This window comes from Pempheris klunzingeri, chromosome 1 (assembly GCF_042242105.1).
Source record: "Pempheris klunzingeri isolate RE-2024b chromosome 1, fPemKlu1.hap1, whole genome shotgun sequence".
In the NCBI taxonomy this organism is placed as follows: domain Eukaryota; kingdom Metazoa; phylum Chordata; class Actinopteri; order Acropomatiformes; family Pempheridae; genus Pempheris; species Pempheris klunzingeri.
This window is the reverse complement of record NC_092012.1, coordinates 30236331-30251977: the sequence shown is the minus strand read 5'-3', so window position 1 is coordinate 30251977 and position 15647 is coordinate 30236331. Positions and strand designations below refer to the sequence as shown.

Genomic DNA, 15647 nt, shown 5'->3' with positions numbered 1-15647 from the left:
CATAGAGCGCAAACATCAACACATATGCTCAGATAATGATAAACTGTTCATTTCGATCATAGTTGGCAGCCTTCATCTGGATTTAAATTTGGGTTTTATGCACATTTTTGTGTGTCTGCATGTGTATACAGGTCCATATCCTGCTGGAGGAAGTAGGGTTGTTGCAGTCTCACAAGAGCTGAACAGGAGAAGAGTCCTCATGGCGTCACGACGTGGAACAAGTGTCTTTATCAAACGTGGAGACAATCTACGTATAGGTACACACACAAGCGTACATACATACAAAGCCTGCACATGCTCATGTGCAAACTAGATTGGGTTCACCACTATTGTACTCCCATGGAGACATGGGAAATCTCAGAGCCAAATATCTCCAAACCCTCCAAAGGAAAAAAAAAAAATAAAAACTTGTATGAGATTGTATAAATATGACAAGACCTGGGCCAGAGTACGAAACTGGCACATGGTAATGTGCATTCAGCTCCTGATTTACTAGGATTTTACACAATCAACTCCTGGACCGAGCCTGGGAGAGAAGGAAAGAGAGATAGAGAGGAACAGAGCATCAGATCCATCAACTCAGAGCAGCAGATGGAGGGGGAGATGGCACCAACTGACGCTGACTCAATTGACATCACTTGATGCTATTTATCAGAATTCATGGAGATTCATACAGAGCTGCAGAAGTCTGTATATAATGTTTTTCACAAGAAACAGTTCTCCTTAAAACCAATATTTACATTCAGCTGCTTGTGTCTTTCAATAGGTTGCCCAGTAGTTCCTGATCACAAACTGCCAGTGCGCTGGGACTACAACAACCAGACCCTCAGGGAGGTTTCAGGTCCAGCACAGACCCAGGGTTCTGGTCCGGGTCAGAGTCCACAGTACCGGATGCTGGTGGGAGGCCGTGTCCTTGAGGTCAACACAAACCAGGCGAAGTTCTCAGGCCAGTACCGATGCCAGACCCTCATCAACAGCACCAGACAAATACTGTCTGCCTGGATAAACGTTCACGCTGAAGGTGAGCATTAAATTGATCTGCATGCACATGTAAAGTGTGCATATATAAACCTGTGCAGATATCAACTTGAAGAATTGCCATATGAATACAGTTATATCAATAGTACTGAGCCTACCTATATACAATGAAAGTACATACAGTCTGCAATCAATGACCTTTTGAAGTAATGAAAGTGAGTGAGTGAGTGAGTATAGATAAGGGAGTTTGAAAGGGATGTGCCTAAGTGAGTATGATGATGTAAATTGTGAAAAAAAAAGCTGCTTCATGTTTGAATTAAGTAAATGCATTTAAAAACAAAGAGCTACCAATGGAAATGTCTCCTACAGTTAAATGGTAACCAATTACCTGTATCATACATGACGGATACAGTAAGGACACACCTCAGTACCTCAAACCTGAAAACTAAATTAAATGATGAAGATGTGTTCTGGTATATGTTATCATCATAACCAATAACAGGAAAGAGCCACAAGACGTGTTTTCTCACCCGGAGAGTAAAACACTGATATAGTATTATGGGCCTGGCTGGTTCTATTTATTTAAAAAATCAATATGAGGCCTAAAAGAGATCCATCAATAAAATGAATATCCAACTGAGCAGATGATATATTTTTGAATGAGACAAAATTCTGACTGCACAGATTTCTGGATTTAGTTTGAGTTATGAGTAACATGTATACAACAGTGCCATCTGCATAGGACTGAACAAAACAATTAAACAGATTTGTGGAAGGTCATTAATAATGTTGAGAAAACTAATGGCCCTAAAATAGACCCTGGTGCTACACCCTTCACAAAAGTTGAATAATCTGGCTGCAAAGAAAAGAAACACACTGATGATGTTTGTGAAAGTAAGAATGAATCAAACAATGCTAAATGAGAAACATCAGTCAAGTGTATCAAGAAGAAAATGACGGTCTACCAATTTAAAAGCTTTGGCTAAATCATTAAAAATGACACATATAAATTGACCTTGACCATCTAAAAATGAAAATACATCGTTGAAAATGTATCAATTAAACAGATTAGAAAGAAAATGAGATGGGGATAAAGTATTAGAATTATTCATGTACTGTGATAATTTATTAAAAGTTAGATTCTCAAATATTTTCACTGAAATGCAAATTCTAGAAATTCATCTATGATTATCTAGAGCTAGCAGGTCATTTCCTCTGTGAAGAGCAACTTTAGCACATTTTCAAATAGGTGGAAGTTTTGCAAGCACACAAGGACAAATGAAATCAGAAAGTGAGATAAGTACTTGAGAGGCTCATTTATAAACATAGCTACTAATCCATGTGGGCCAGGAGCACAGCCAACATTTTGGGTAGAGAGAGCATGCATAATTTCAGTTGGCAAAATGTGTCTAAAATAGAATGAAAAGTGAATGACTGGTGTTGTCTTGCATTTCAGGTTCATACATTTCAGTCCTAAAAGGCCTTCATAACAGCAGAGGCCACCTTTATAATAAATGTTCCCTGTGGACTGGAGCAATCAGATCTTCACTATAACCTATCGAGCCTTACAGCACGAGGAAAGCTGTCGTTGTTCCATCCCTATAAAATGACCATCCAACAAAGCTGACTAATTGTGTCATGTGTATGCAGAGGAACAACTGAGGGGCTTGTGGTTTAGTCTTAATAAATTGAGAAATCCTCAATTAAATCCTCAAAGAAAGAAACAAAATCCATGCCCCTTGAGATTCCTCAAAAACTTAGATGCACTGAGATCCACAAACAGCTCTTCTCTTTTGCATACTAAGGTGTGACACTGGGCTCTTGCCTACAGTGGAAGCTGCATAAGACTAAGGTCATCAAAAAGATGGTGGCTTGCTTGGGTGCAAGATGGCTCCTAATGAACATACAAGGTCAGCAGCACAGGAAGCAAAGGATTTCTGTTGAAAATCCCAACTGCAATTAAAATGTTCCGTGGAAGAGCACCCTGCAGTATCAGAGCGCCATTATCTGGAATCACCTAGAAAGGTATAAAAAGCACTTGTCTAGCTGTTTCCACTGAGTTTGAAGGGTGTTACATGTAAAGTCAGCTCTTAACACTACTACACTGTTTGATATGTTTGATTTTCATTCGTATTGGATCTATTGTGGCAAATGCAGTTCATTCACATTTGCGACTGTTACAGCCATAGTCATCCACTAATCCAATCATAACATTACAAATTATCCACACAGTGCGAAGCCTGCCTCCTGGAAAAGTTGGTCAGTGGAAGAGAAAACAAACGATTTACTTCTGAGCATCCAATATCCTCAAGTTTGTGTTGTGGAAGAGTGGGGAGTTTCTTCTCTGCAGGCTGCCTCTCTGGATTAATCTGTGTAAGAACTGGTTATTCCCCATGAGTACTCCTGTTGTCTCTGCTGAATGCTAAACTGGGATCATAAAATCTAACTTTTCTATTTCTATTTACTTGTTGATTTGCTTTTTGGGATCTGTGGTAAACTTGTGTAGATTTTTGAGTTGAGTATCTCATTGTTTGTATAAGTTAAATTGAACTGAGTTGAATGTGGGAACACACACGGTTTTAAAGGAAAATGGGGAGAGAGTTTTTACTGAATGGACTGACCTACAATATTCTTGGTTTTCTTGCTTGTGCCAATAACAGCCTTTAACAACTGATTTGAATCACTGTCTGTTTGCAACATTTTACAGAAAAATCTATTTAAATATTAATACCATTATATTATATTATAATATTCTCCTCATTAACAGTGAGTGCTCCATTCACAGAAATCTGGACTCAAAGGAGAATGAGCTTTTTTATTGCAGTATTTCAAGATGTTTTTTTATGACTTTATGTTTGAACTGGGTTCTTTGAAGTAAGACAAGCAATTCTGCATATTTCATCTCATTGCTGAGAACATGAACAAAAATGAAGCACAAACGTGGCAAAGAGAAGCTGTTCTCTGAGAGCCACAGTTCCAATGTAACCTACAATTCATTTGTTCAGGCTAACTGACTGGAAGTGACACCAAGCTTCTAAATATTTCAATTTATCCTATGGACTCGAGGAAAGGGAGCTACATCAGTAGCTATTGAGGATCTCAGTTTTAAAATGAAATAAAGGGTTGTTTTTTTTAAGTTGAATAATTGTTAAGATTAAGAAAATAAAAAAAATAGTGTCACACCTGCCAGATTGGCTACAAAACCTTTACATTGTCAGATAAACTGAACATTCCTGAAATTATCCCTTTTACAACTGACAGATAACTGTGAAATTCTGCCACATTATTGTAAAATAAAAATATAGATAAGAATAGAAAATAAAGGGCTCTGCTCCTCGTGGAGCACTCTAATCTGAGCAGGAATGAGGATTCTACCGAGAGAGCTAATGCCCCTTGTAAAAACATACATGAACATTAGATTTTAGTGAAGTCATGCATAAAAGAATTAGCACATAAGGACGCTGGGGTGGTGGAGAGAGCTGTGGCAGCATACAGCCTTGGCATGGGTATATCAGCAGAATAGACAGTGAGATGGAGCTAGTCAGGTGGTAGCCAAGGAACTAATTAACAAATTAGCTACTGATGGTGAAGCATGAATGAAGCAGCTCAAGATTCAAGATGTGTTTGAAGATATTTTAAATCAATTTCTAAGCATTAGAAAAGTAGGGAGCTACAGCTACACAACCTACAGTTACCAATCCCTGTTCGGTGGACAATCAAGCCTTCTTCTCTGGTTTTTCCCAAGATACAGAGATTTTATATTAGACTCACTTTCATTTTGAAATGTAAGCTATATTGTAACTTGCTACAGAATCACAAAATAATAGACCTAAATAAGCTGTTACTATGCTAACTATGCTATGACAAAGTAAATGTGACTCAATCATGCAGTAATAAAATAGCAGCCGTGGAAAAACCAGCTTCCTTTCAGAAATATCAACATATTTTCATACATTTTTCTTTTGCTTTCAGCCACTCTGTGCTCTTGTTTTCTTCTCCACTCATCACATTGCTGCTCTCAGCTCTGATGCAGAATAAGGTCATTCTACAGCAAATCAAATGAAATATTCTGCCTCTTGATTCCTCTACTGTACGTCAGTGCATCTGGACAGAGTCAAGAGCACAGCAGCTGAGGCTGGGATGAGTGATTGCATTGGCTTTTTATCACTGAATAAGGATTGCACTTTTTATTTCTATTACAGTGTGGCAGTCCCTGAGACACTAAAGCCTGAGTGTTGAGTGTACTTGAGAGGAATGGCTGTCTGCAGTTTGCAGGAATATGTATCATGTCTCCGCTGTGCTCATAGTTCACAGATACAAACGGTGCAGATGTCACACATCTACATAATCTACAGCGCTACTAGTTTTACCATACTCCACTTGGTATCTTTACTGTCTTTGTTAGCAGGGGCACACCAGCCTTACCCAATAGTCACTGAAACTCAGGAGTCCCAAAAACTAAACTAAGGACTAAATAAGGAACTCAGAGTCAGTTTTGTACATAAGTCCTTGACTTCACAACTTTGTTTTTAATATCAATACTTGCTTACTTACCTCTGCTGCATTTTTGCTTACTGAATGAATGTTGTACACAAGTTTTGGCAGCATGGAGGCTTGCGTTTGAGTGTGGCAGTCATTACAGCAAACTCTACCTTGCTAGTTCTTTGGTGATGGGGAAGTGGTAAATGTTTATGTCATGAATTAAGATGAACTGTAGGCCAGGATCACTCACTTAAGGGTCACATTGGGGTTGGAAGCAATCCCAGCAGACACTGGATGAGAATACTTCACATTCATATCCTATAGTAAATACTGTACTTTATCGAGGGCACTTGTGAAACCCTCTATAGTTTGCCCTGTTGTTCTATATGATCAAGAACTAGACAGTTACACAGAGAGAGCACTGAAATATAACGAGTACCATTCCTGCAAACTTAACGCATCTGTGGATTTCCATCTCATGAATAGTAGCTTTATTTGTTGCACATCAATCCACTCTGTAAATGTTTCTTCTGATCCCCATTTAAAATGAGTGAAGATTTATCTCTTATCAGTTTTATTGTCAGTGTTTGCTTTGCACTGTAATGGGGATACAACCAAGGTGCAGATAACACAGGCAGCAGGATGATTTTCAGGGTTTTTTAATGATAACAAAGGCTTATAGGTACAGATCCAGGTTCAGGTTCACGTATAAGCAACAAAAGCTCCAAAGCAAAAACACAAGGCAGCAAATCAACATAGTAACTTGGATGAACTGACAAGAGAATGAAGGATCTGGACTGGTATATATAGTATATATAGATCATGAACAGGCCTGGGAAGGTCAGCACACTGCAGGAGTGATTAGGGAATCGGTAACAGGTGGGGAGATGGAGGTCAAGTGATCATGAAAGGAGGGAAAGTCCAAGTTCATCTGGTGGGAGAATGGTGGGTCTGGGAGGAGTGGAGATATGGCTGGAGGGGAGAGAAAAAGAAGCAGGTTGTGATATTATATTCAGGAGGGGAGGTATATTAAACCACACTACATGTGAAATCATGCTCTGCTTCTGCACCCATCAGGGTTTAACCCCAGGGCACATCATATGAATGTGTCAGTCTTATTAATAGTGTTACTCCAAGCTGGCAGGTGTTCCTTGGAGAAACGTAACCTATGAATAATTTTATACTTTTGGACCAGTTTTACGTAGTTGATGATTGTAGTTATTAGAAGTGAGGGGATGTTATTCTACACTCCAATTAATTCTCAGTTTTCAATCCCTGTTCCATTCCTTCACAATGTCCATGTCTACATTCAAAATTTGTAACTATGTTTGTACAGAGAAGACTTAGAAGACATTTTCTTTTTTATTTAAAGCATGGTTTGGTGTTTGGTGGATGACAGTTGGCAGTAAGATGGATAAATAAATGGAAAAATGTGGTTTCCGTCAGCATGTTGTATTAAATCGGTCCACAGAGTAACACAGTACATCATTGTACATCATTGTATTCAGGTTTTCTTGTATGAATTATATAGTGCCCCCACCAGCTGTCTCAGCTTTGCCTCAGGCATTGTTTTTATACAGTGGGCATTTCAATCTGAAATTAAAAATTTAAGAACCTGCGCAGAGGACCCATGTACACTTAGTTTAGCAAATCCTTGGATGGTTGTTAAAGCTGTTTGCTTCCTCAAGTGTTTTAAAATCTTTTTTTGTTGGTTGTGTCCTTGATCCAATGAATCCTAATGTTGAACATTTGGGTCCACAGAGTTTGGCTGGCGTTTTGGGGACTGGACCACATGCAGTACTTCCTGTGGCAACAGAGGGACTTGGCTGCGGAGGATCCGCTGTGTCACTGCGGATGGAAAAGATGTTCAGTCCACCATGTGTCAGCACATACCAAAGCCCATCACCTCCCCAGTTCCTTGCAACAGACAGGACTGCCCTCCCAGGTACACTGACATGTAGACGTCAGGATATGACACATAACTCGAGGCAGATCATCAGGGTAGGAAGGATTCAGAGCCAGCTCCTGGCAAAGGGAGTTTAGAATAAAGTGGTATCTTATCTGGCAAACCTGTTGTTTGCAACCTGTCTAATCATCTGATTGCTCATGTTTCTGGTGACGATTGAACTATTTTTACACATGCATCTGCGTTCCCAGATTTCAGCAGTTACTCTTTTGAGTAGAATGTTATCATAATGGATAGAACCACTGGCTTAGAAAATAAAAGACAATTTGTAAAAAAAAAAAAATCATAATGTAATGGCTGGCAATTACAGTAATGTCATATGTGTTAACTGCGTAAGGTCACTTAAAGGCAGGGTATGTAACTTATTTTAGAAGCAGTTTTACCATATTTGTTGAAATTGTCATATCAGCAAATCAGTAAATCAAATGATTTGACATGGCTGTCCAGGCTTATGATAAGCCTGTCCAATCATTTCCTTGGGTGCGCATGAAAAGAATGGACGGGCGTCCAGTCATACATCCCTGCCTGCCTGTGCGCTGTCAGCCTGTAAACTCACTGAGCATGACCGGATTCTTCCACAAATCAAGGCAAATTCATTGGAAAAGCTAGTGAGCCAGTTGCACAAGACAGGCAGAGAAATTACAGCCAGCCACAGTTACCCAGCACAAAACTCATGCATTGATAGGGCATAGTAAATTAAACATTTTTGACCTTTCTAAATACATACACAATATTTATATCTGTTATGCTGTCATCTGGCCAAGAGTGCCACCTTAGTTGTGGCCAGCAAGTGCAGACATATGGAGAGTGTGCTTTTTAGGTATTTCAGCCTTTCAACTTCTTTAGGTGAAGCTTCTGCAAACTCATTTAGATCACCTGTGCAGAGTATGTCCACTGAAACTTAGAATATTGGTTCTTAATGGATAATTTTATGTTGGGTGATTATGCAATAAACATACAGTCAAACACAGTTGCATCACAGTGACTGATGAATATTTACTTTACTGCTGTAAGTCTACATACCCAGCATATACTCTTTCACACGCTTTCTTTCATGTGAGAGAAACACAGAAAATTCAAGCTGCTAATGAATTCACGAAGGCCAGCCAGATCACAACGAGAAGAGCGTCTCTCAGCAGAATTCTCATCCTCAGCTCCCTACTGTTTCCAGCTCTACCAGCCGGCCTTTACTCTTCATACAGCCCATCAGTCAGCCCCACACCGCTGCCACACACTGAGCCAGCTTCACTCACTAATGCAACACAAATTACCCGCCATTAGTTCAACTCAAGCCAGGACTGTGGTGTTGCAGGCACTAAATTCTCATTCTCTCTGCTGCTAACCTTTTACTGTCCACATTAAGAAAATGGCCAAAACTCATAGACAAGCACAAAAACATAGAATCTTACATGTTTCACGCACCCTATCACACACACAAAGAAAACAGGGCCTTTCAATCAAATAGTTTGGATTCTAGCAAAAAGAGCAACATAACATTTTACTACGGATTTTGGCTTCTATGTACGCAAAGCATTTCAGAATAGAATTGCTTTTATTGCAAAATAGATGTATTGCTTTCACTGGCATCAGACAAAAGATCAGATCAGGAATCAGTTGCTGAGCCTTATACATAGGTTTAAGTATATACACATGTATTCTATAATGCAGTGTTTCCCAATTCCGCTCCTGGGGGCCCACTGCCGTGGATATTTCAGATGTTTCACTACTCCAGCACACCTGATTCAAATGATCAGTTCGTCATCAAGTTCTGCAGCCCATTCATTTGAATCAGGTGTGTAGCAGGGATCTAAAACATGCAGGGAAGTACATTACAACAGTTCTATAATGTACAGTGCATACGGTAATTGACGAGGCACAGATAGTGTGTGTTTCAGAACTACAAAAAAATCTAAGTTTTATATAATAATAAGTAAAATGAGTATGTGTAATGTGAAAGGCGTGGCTTGTAATGATAAACCTACAGAGAATTATCACCCAGCATCCACAGGTCCCCTTAGCTCGATGAAGCTGTTTAGTGGTTTTCAGCTCGTTGTTTTGGCTTTACCACCTTCATCTTCACTGTTTGGTTCAGTCTCACTGCTACAATCAGTGTTGTTCCCTGCAGCAGGACAAATGTGTTTTAATGAAGCAGAATTGTTCTCATATACATATTTTTCTGTTGTCAGACAATGGAACATGCATGACATAGTGATATAAGCACATCCCATAAACACTGCCTGTTAACCAGCAGTCACTCCCACACCGCTGTGCTGTATTAGTAAAATCCTTATTGTGTAATGGTGACGTCATCTGACAACATCTACAGAAATCCAGGTTTAATAACAACAGCTTCCGCTTATTGGCATTTCATATGAATGATCACAGAGAAAGTTAGAGGCTACTAAAGTGTGTCCCCGTACCTTTACCGGCAGCAGCCCTAAACCCTACTGGGCTGGTTTATGTCGTGGTCAGTGGGGGTGAATTTTAAGAGAAACAGGACCTGGTGGAGATAATATCAGTAATGTCAGTAGTTGTTTCCAATGCCCCCAATTGGCCCTCCCAGAAAAAATAAGTTTAGTTTGCTCACTTTATGCTACACACAAAGAGCATTTGTATAAATAATTAAATATAGAACAGAAGAACAATAAAATCAAAAAAATATACAATTATTCATATACACATACATGCATACACAGAGGAAATACTTCTGTAGGGCTTACTAAATTATTATGGGTGTTTACACAGCATTATACAATAAAGATGTAACAGGTGGTCTTCACCATTGCCATTCAGTCTTATTCATTGTATACTTTGCCTTAGGCTAACCTGGAGGTATGTTTACAAGCGGTCTGATCGCCTGATGTGTTGTAGGCGTGATTGGCAGATTGTTGTTTTTGGACAGTTAGAATAATGGCTATTGGTTGCATGTCATTATCACTTACATAGTATTCACAAGCAGAGCTACCTCCCACTTACGTGTGTGTATTTCCTGTTTCATGTCATCTTTTCAGATGGGTGGTATCAGAGTGGTCAAAGTGCTCGGCCTCCTGCGGCAGCGGCTGGAAACAGAGGCAGGTTTCCTGTCAGCTGTTGGAATCCAGAGGTGCAATGAGGACTCTGACAGCAGCTGCCTGTGAGAGGATGAGCCGGCCAGCAGACACAGAGCAGTGCAGCGCTAATAACTGTCCAACCTGGATAACCAGTCCATGGGGAAAGGTACATTCACTGAATTAAACATGCGTGCATGTCACACACTGTAGAAAATTTATTGTTAAGTGTAAACTCTATGTTACTCAATTTCAGTGTTCAGGGAGGTGTTTAGGCCCCACCACCACTGTACAGAAGAGATCCGTCATCTGCCAACATGCCAATGGATCTTCATACACAGACTGTGTTCTCAGGGACAGGTACACGCAAACCCTCAAACACAATGAAAATGCTATTTCTATACATCATGTCTACATTCTCACCAAGCTGGCCATTAAATGACTTTGCTTTATAGTATAACTGAATATATATATATATATATATATAAAAACTGAGTCATTTTATAGCCATTATACTATAAATGTCTGAATTACTGTATCATCTATATCCTCTTTATTGGGTACGCCTGTCGAATCTAATGCAATCCAACACAACAGCTCAACTCTAAGCCTCTAAAGGGGGGTAGAATATTAGTAAGACTTAAATATAACTCAGTGCAGTACACCACCACCTGTAAGTACAAGCTCAGTAATAAGCATATAGTTGAATCAACATATCTAGGAAGGTTTTAACAAAAGCTATAGATTATGAAGTAGAATAAGTGGCAGACATGTTGTACTTGATCGCATTAGATTTTATAGGTGTACCTAATGAAGAGGCCTGGAAGTGTAGACATATAGATATAGCTGTAAGATTTTCTGTTTGTAACGTGTTTTTGCTCATTTGAGAGAATGCTTCAACATAGATAATGTTCTTATCAAAGGCGGGGTGAGAAGATTGATTTGATGTTCTAATTAGTGAGCTTTAGCGGTGTTGGTTGGCATATTTTTAGACTTTGCACAGAGCCAGGCTGTAGCCTTTTCCCTCTGCTTCCAATCTGTATGCTAAGCTAGACTAATCACGTCCTGACTACTCCTCTGTACTTAGCACACAGACAGGCACCGCTATTGATTTCCTCATCTCACTTATTGAAATGAATAAAATAAGTGTATTTCCAAAGATTTTTTTAATAAGAAATGACACGTGTCCCTGATTATCGAAGAATATATTCAATATGCTTAACACTCACAATGGTTTTGCTGCCGTCATTCATTACCATGGAAAAAAAACTGTTGTGGCTTGGTGGTTCTTCTTTCCCTGTGAGACTACAGAGGCAGTGATAAGTCCATTTTCTCAGTGAGTTAATTGGTTAATAGGCTGTCTGCACTCTGAAGGTTAGCATATACCATGGTGACCTACACTTACCAGTTAAAAGTGAGACAGCTTTGAGATACCAGAAAGCCTGAGTTAAGCTCAAAGTTAGCCTACCAACCTTGCTGTGTGATACAGACGTGGTTAACCAAGTTATCTGGACAAGAAACCCAAATCTGGTCTTTTTACTTCAGTCCTTGTTTCAGATTTGACTGGGTTCCTGCTGCACGCTGCATAATTCTCCAGTTAACACAATAAATTTGCTTTGTGGAACAGGTCTCAGGAAATAAACTGAAAGTGAAGTGCAGAAGTGCCACAACAATGAGTGCACAGAACTAAAGAGAAAACTAAAACTACTCTCTTTCAGGCCCGCATCAGTGCGCAACTGTTCCTCAGACCTGTGCGATGTGCAGTGGCGTCCTGGTGCATGGCGGGCATGCACAGTAGTCTGTGGGAGTGGCTTTCAGTCCCGCAAAGTGGACTGCATTCACCGCAAGAGTGGCAGGACTCTGGCTGAGCAACACTGTGCCTGGCTCCAACGGCCCCCCACCTGGCAGCACTGCAACACCACCAGCTGTGGGAGTAAGTCCTCAAGTAGAATTTGTTAAAGCACTCTGCAGGTTTTATGCCATTTTACTTGTAGGGTCTGATATTTTGAAACCAAGAAACTTGAATGTAATTGAATAGTGAATACTTTTAAAGTGATACTTTTCTGTAATTTACAACTACACAAAGACATTTTTTTGTTCCGCTGATCTGCTATGCACCAACTAAAAACCTGTGTTTCAGTAGCATTTCATTAGCATTTATTAACTGAAAGTAATGAAGTAATATATTATAATATAGTGGTACATATATATGTATATTATATACATATAATATAGGTCACACATCATGTATTTAAATATATACACACATAACTTACAAAATGTGCTTCTATGCTTATCAGCAATCAGTTGATCAGTGGACAAAGTTTTCCTTTAGCATGGACTCAGTTGTTAGATGATGGTTTTACCAGACTCCGTGCTGGTGGGAGGAGTTTTCAGAACCTTTATCTACTTTAAGTAAATACAGCAATACTATAAAATAAATACTAGAAATTGCAGAGTAATATTTATAGGCAACTATCAAAAGTAAAAGCCCTCACTTTTCCAGTGTTACATTATTGCTTTTATTTTACCGTTGGCTTTAGTCATACTGATGTATTAAGTAGCATTTTAATGTTGTAGCAAGTCAAGGTAGAACTTATTCTAACTACTTTGCATATGGCTGGGTTGCATCATTTATTAAGCAATTATTCTGCTTACTGTTTAAAATCTTTACCCGCCAACTAACTTGTAATTGCAGCTATTGAATAAATGTAGCAGAGTAAAAGTTACTGTACTGGAGTTTAACCATGAAGTCTCATTAGGGGAAATACTGAAGTAAAGTACATTTACTGTACAAAGTATGATTGAAAACAGCATGTGCTTGATTAGATGCAGAAGAGAAAACCAAATGACTGCATCCGGGGCCATCACATGTCTCCTTATTACCATATAGTGTTCACTGCTGATTACATGGAGTGTTTTGTTCTCATGCAGGTGAATGCAAGGACACCACCCAGTACTGCAGTGTGGTGAAGAGACTGAAGCTGTGCTACGTGGACATGTACAAACAGAGGTGCTGCGGTTCGTGTTCACACGATGCTGACTCCACCTAGTGGCAGTGAGCAGCTATAACCACATTACATTTTGTTAAACAGTTGGACTACATGATGAGACGAGTGACTGAACAAAGACTGAAAGGACATCATCTGTGACTGGATGCTTCAAGAACTGCATATATGTAAATAGGACGAGCTTCAGTCCAAATCTTTCACTTGCTAAAATAAAACAGACTGGAGCCTCAAATGGCTGGAAGGATGATGGGGGCTTTATTTTCTGATTTGGACCCAACCTCCTAATATGAAGTGTTCACTATGTGGATCAAGTGGAGTTTTTTTCCTGCAATGACAGAACATTTAGTTTTCAGCATTAAGCAAACATTCGAGAAAGGTGGTGTGGCCAAAAATGAATGTAATAATTTTTTTTCTTTATTGTAAGTTATTGTAAGAAAGCATACCACTGCTCTCCTGTAAACAAGACTTAGGCTGAGGTATTGGTTTGCCGGCATTGACCTTTCATTAGATATGAGATATAAGCCAGACGTGTCATCCACTCTTGATACAAGTGGTGTCATCATATCAGCATCTCCATAAAAACAGCCTAGAAAATTTGCAGTTATACATTCTGCTACTTTAAACTTTTCTTTATTTATTTGTGTAATTGTTCAAAAGTGTTTTTATGAAATGATTCATCTAAAAATGTTAAAGGGAAATTCCAATTTATTACAATTTGGGTTTAATTTTCATAGTTTTAGCCATCATTTCTACTCACGGAGGTAATTGTTGAGATCTGGCAACAAAGAAACATTGCAAAGGTCAGGCGATCAGACTGCTCGTAAAGAAGCCAACAGTTTTGCCACTTTATGTGATGGTAAAGAGTGAATGTACCCAAAATGAGTGCCAAATAATATTATTAGCAATATGAATGATTTCCAAAACTGCAAAAATAAGACCCAAGTTGCAATAAATAGAAACTATCCTTTAATCCATCCCTGACCTTCCATACCATTAAATAGGTACGGTATATCACCTTGCTTGAAAGAGCTGCTAACCCTGAGCGAAGTTCTTTCATGTGGGTTCCAGTGTTCCACGTGTTTTAGTGTCCCATGATGTGAGGGCATTTTCCATCCTGATAAGTTTAAAAGTTTGGTAGACACACTGAATTCTTGTTCTCTGACATGAAATGATCCAATTTAAAAGATATTGATGTAAAAAAAAATCATCACAAAACCAATTATTGGTGACTTAATGTATCATTTATATCAGCAAAACCAAACCTATCACTTGATGGAATGTTGATTTAGCAAAACCCCAGATTATGTTTTTGAAATTATGCATTTATGAGTGGAAAATAAAAGGATGGCTATGGTTAGGGCAAGTATTGGTTATGGCAAATAAGCAGTTGTTAAAGTATGGTTTAAGGACTTGTAACTAATATACTTGATTAATGGATAACTCTCGGGCCCCATTTTTACATATTTTGAGTTTTAAACTGACTTGTAGATACAAACACTTATGGAATTGGTCCAGTAGATTGTCTCCACTGAAAGGTAAAAACAGAGAGTGAACAAGTTCAGTGGCCATATAATGTAATCCTCCGGGGCAATAACACCAGATCAAAGTGCGTCCACTAAAAGCGTTTGTTTTGCCAGTGACTGGCTCAGGTTGTTATAGCAAATGACATAACATAACATCCTTTTCGTTTAACCAAAAAGTTATATTGCTTGGTTCAAAGCCACCAGACTCCACTGACAAAAACAGTAATTTTACCATGCAGAGCACAAGAGTAGTTGGTTTACTGCTGCCTCAATCAGTTTCTTCATGTTTTTGTGTGACATGGTATTTGAAAAGGTTGGTTTGGATCCAATACAATATATGTGTAATGCACAATAACACAAATTAACTGATCGAGGCAGCAGTAGACCAGCCACTCCTTTCTTCTGCAAGGTAAAATGACCATTTCTGTCAATGGAGTCTGGTCAATTAGAATAACGTGATACGACATACAGGTCTAACTCTGCAGGGAGCCTTTCGTTAATGTTGTCAGATACTTCGAATAACAGTCTGAGCCTGTCAGTGGCAATAACAAGCGCTTTTAATCTATGTTGTACTTTGATCAGGCACAATTGCCTCAAGGGATTTGACCTACATTGCAGCCATTGCAGCCCATTTGCTGCC

At 39.1% G+C, this 15647-nt stretch overlaps 1 protein-coding gene across 1 annotated transcript in view; it reads left to right on the top strand.

Annotated features, from left to right (window-relative positions):
* Nucleotides 1–13939, top strand: part of adamtsl3 (ADAMTS-like 3) — a 172449-nt gene extending 158510 nt beyond the window's left edge. Inside the window, exons 25-31 of the mRNA XM_070830721.1 lie at nucleotides 132–257; nucleotides 767–1021; nucleotides 7222–7405; nucleotides 10438–10642; nucleotides 10730–10833; nucleotides 12192–12406; nucleotides 13408–13939. Coding sequence (XP_070686822.1) covers nucleotides 132–257; nucleotides 767–1021; nucleotides 7222–7405; nucleotides 10438–10642; nucleotides 10730–10833; nucleotides 12192–12406; nucleotides 13408–13526 — 1208 coding nt within the window. The 3' untranslated portion in view covers nucleotides 13527–13939. The remainder of the gene's footprint in view (nucleotides 1–131; nucleotides 258–766; nucleotides 1022–7221; nucleotides 7406–10437; nucleotides 10643–10729; nucleotides 10834–12191; nucleotides 12407–13407) is intronic.
* Nucleotides 13940–15647: the final 1708 nt, after the last annotated feature.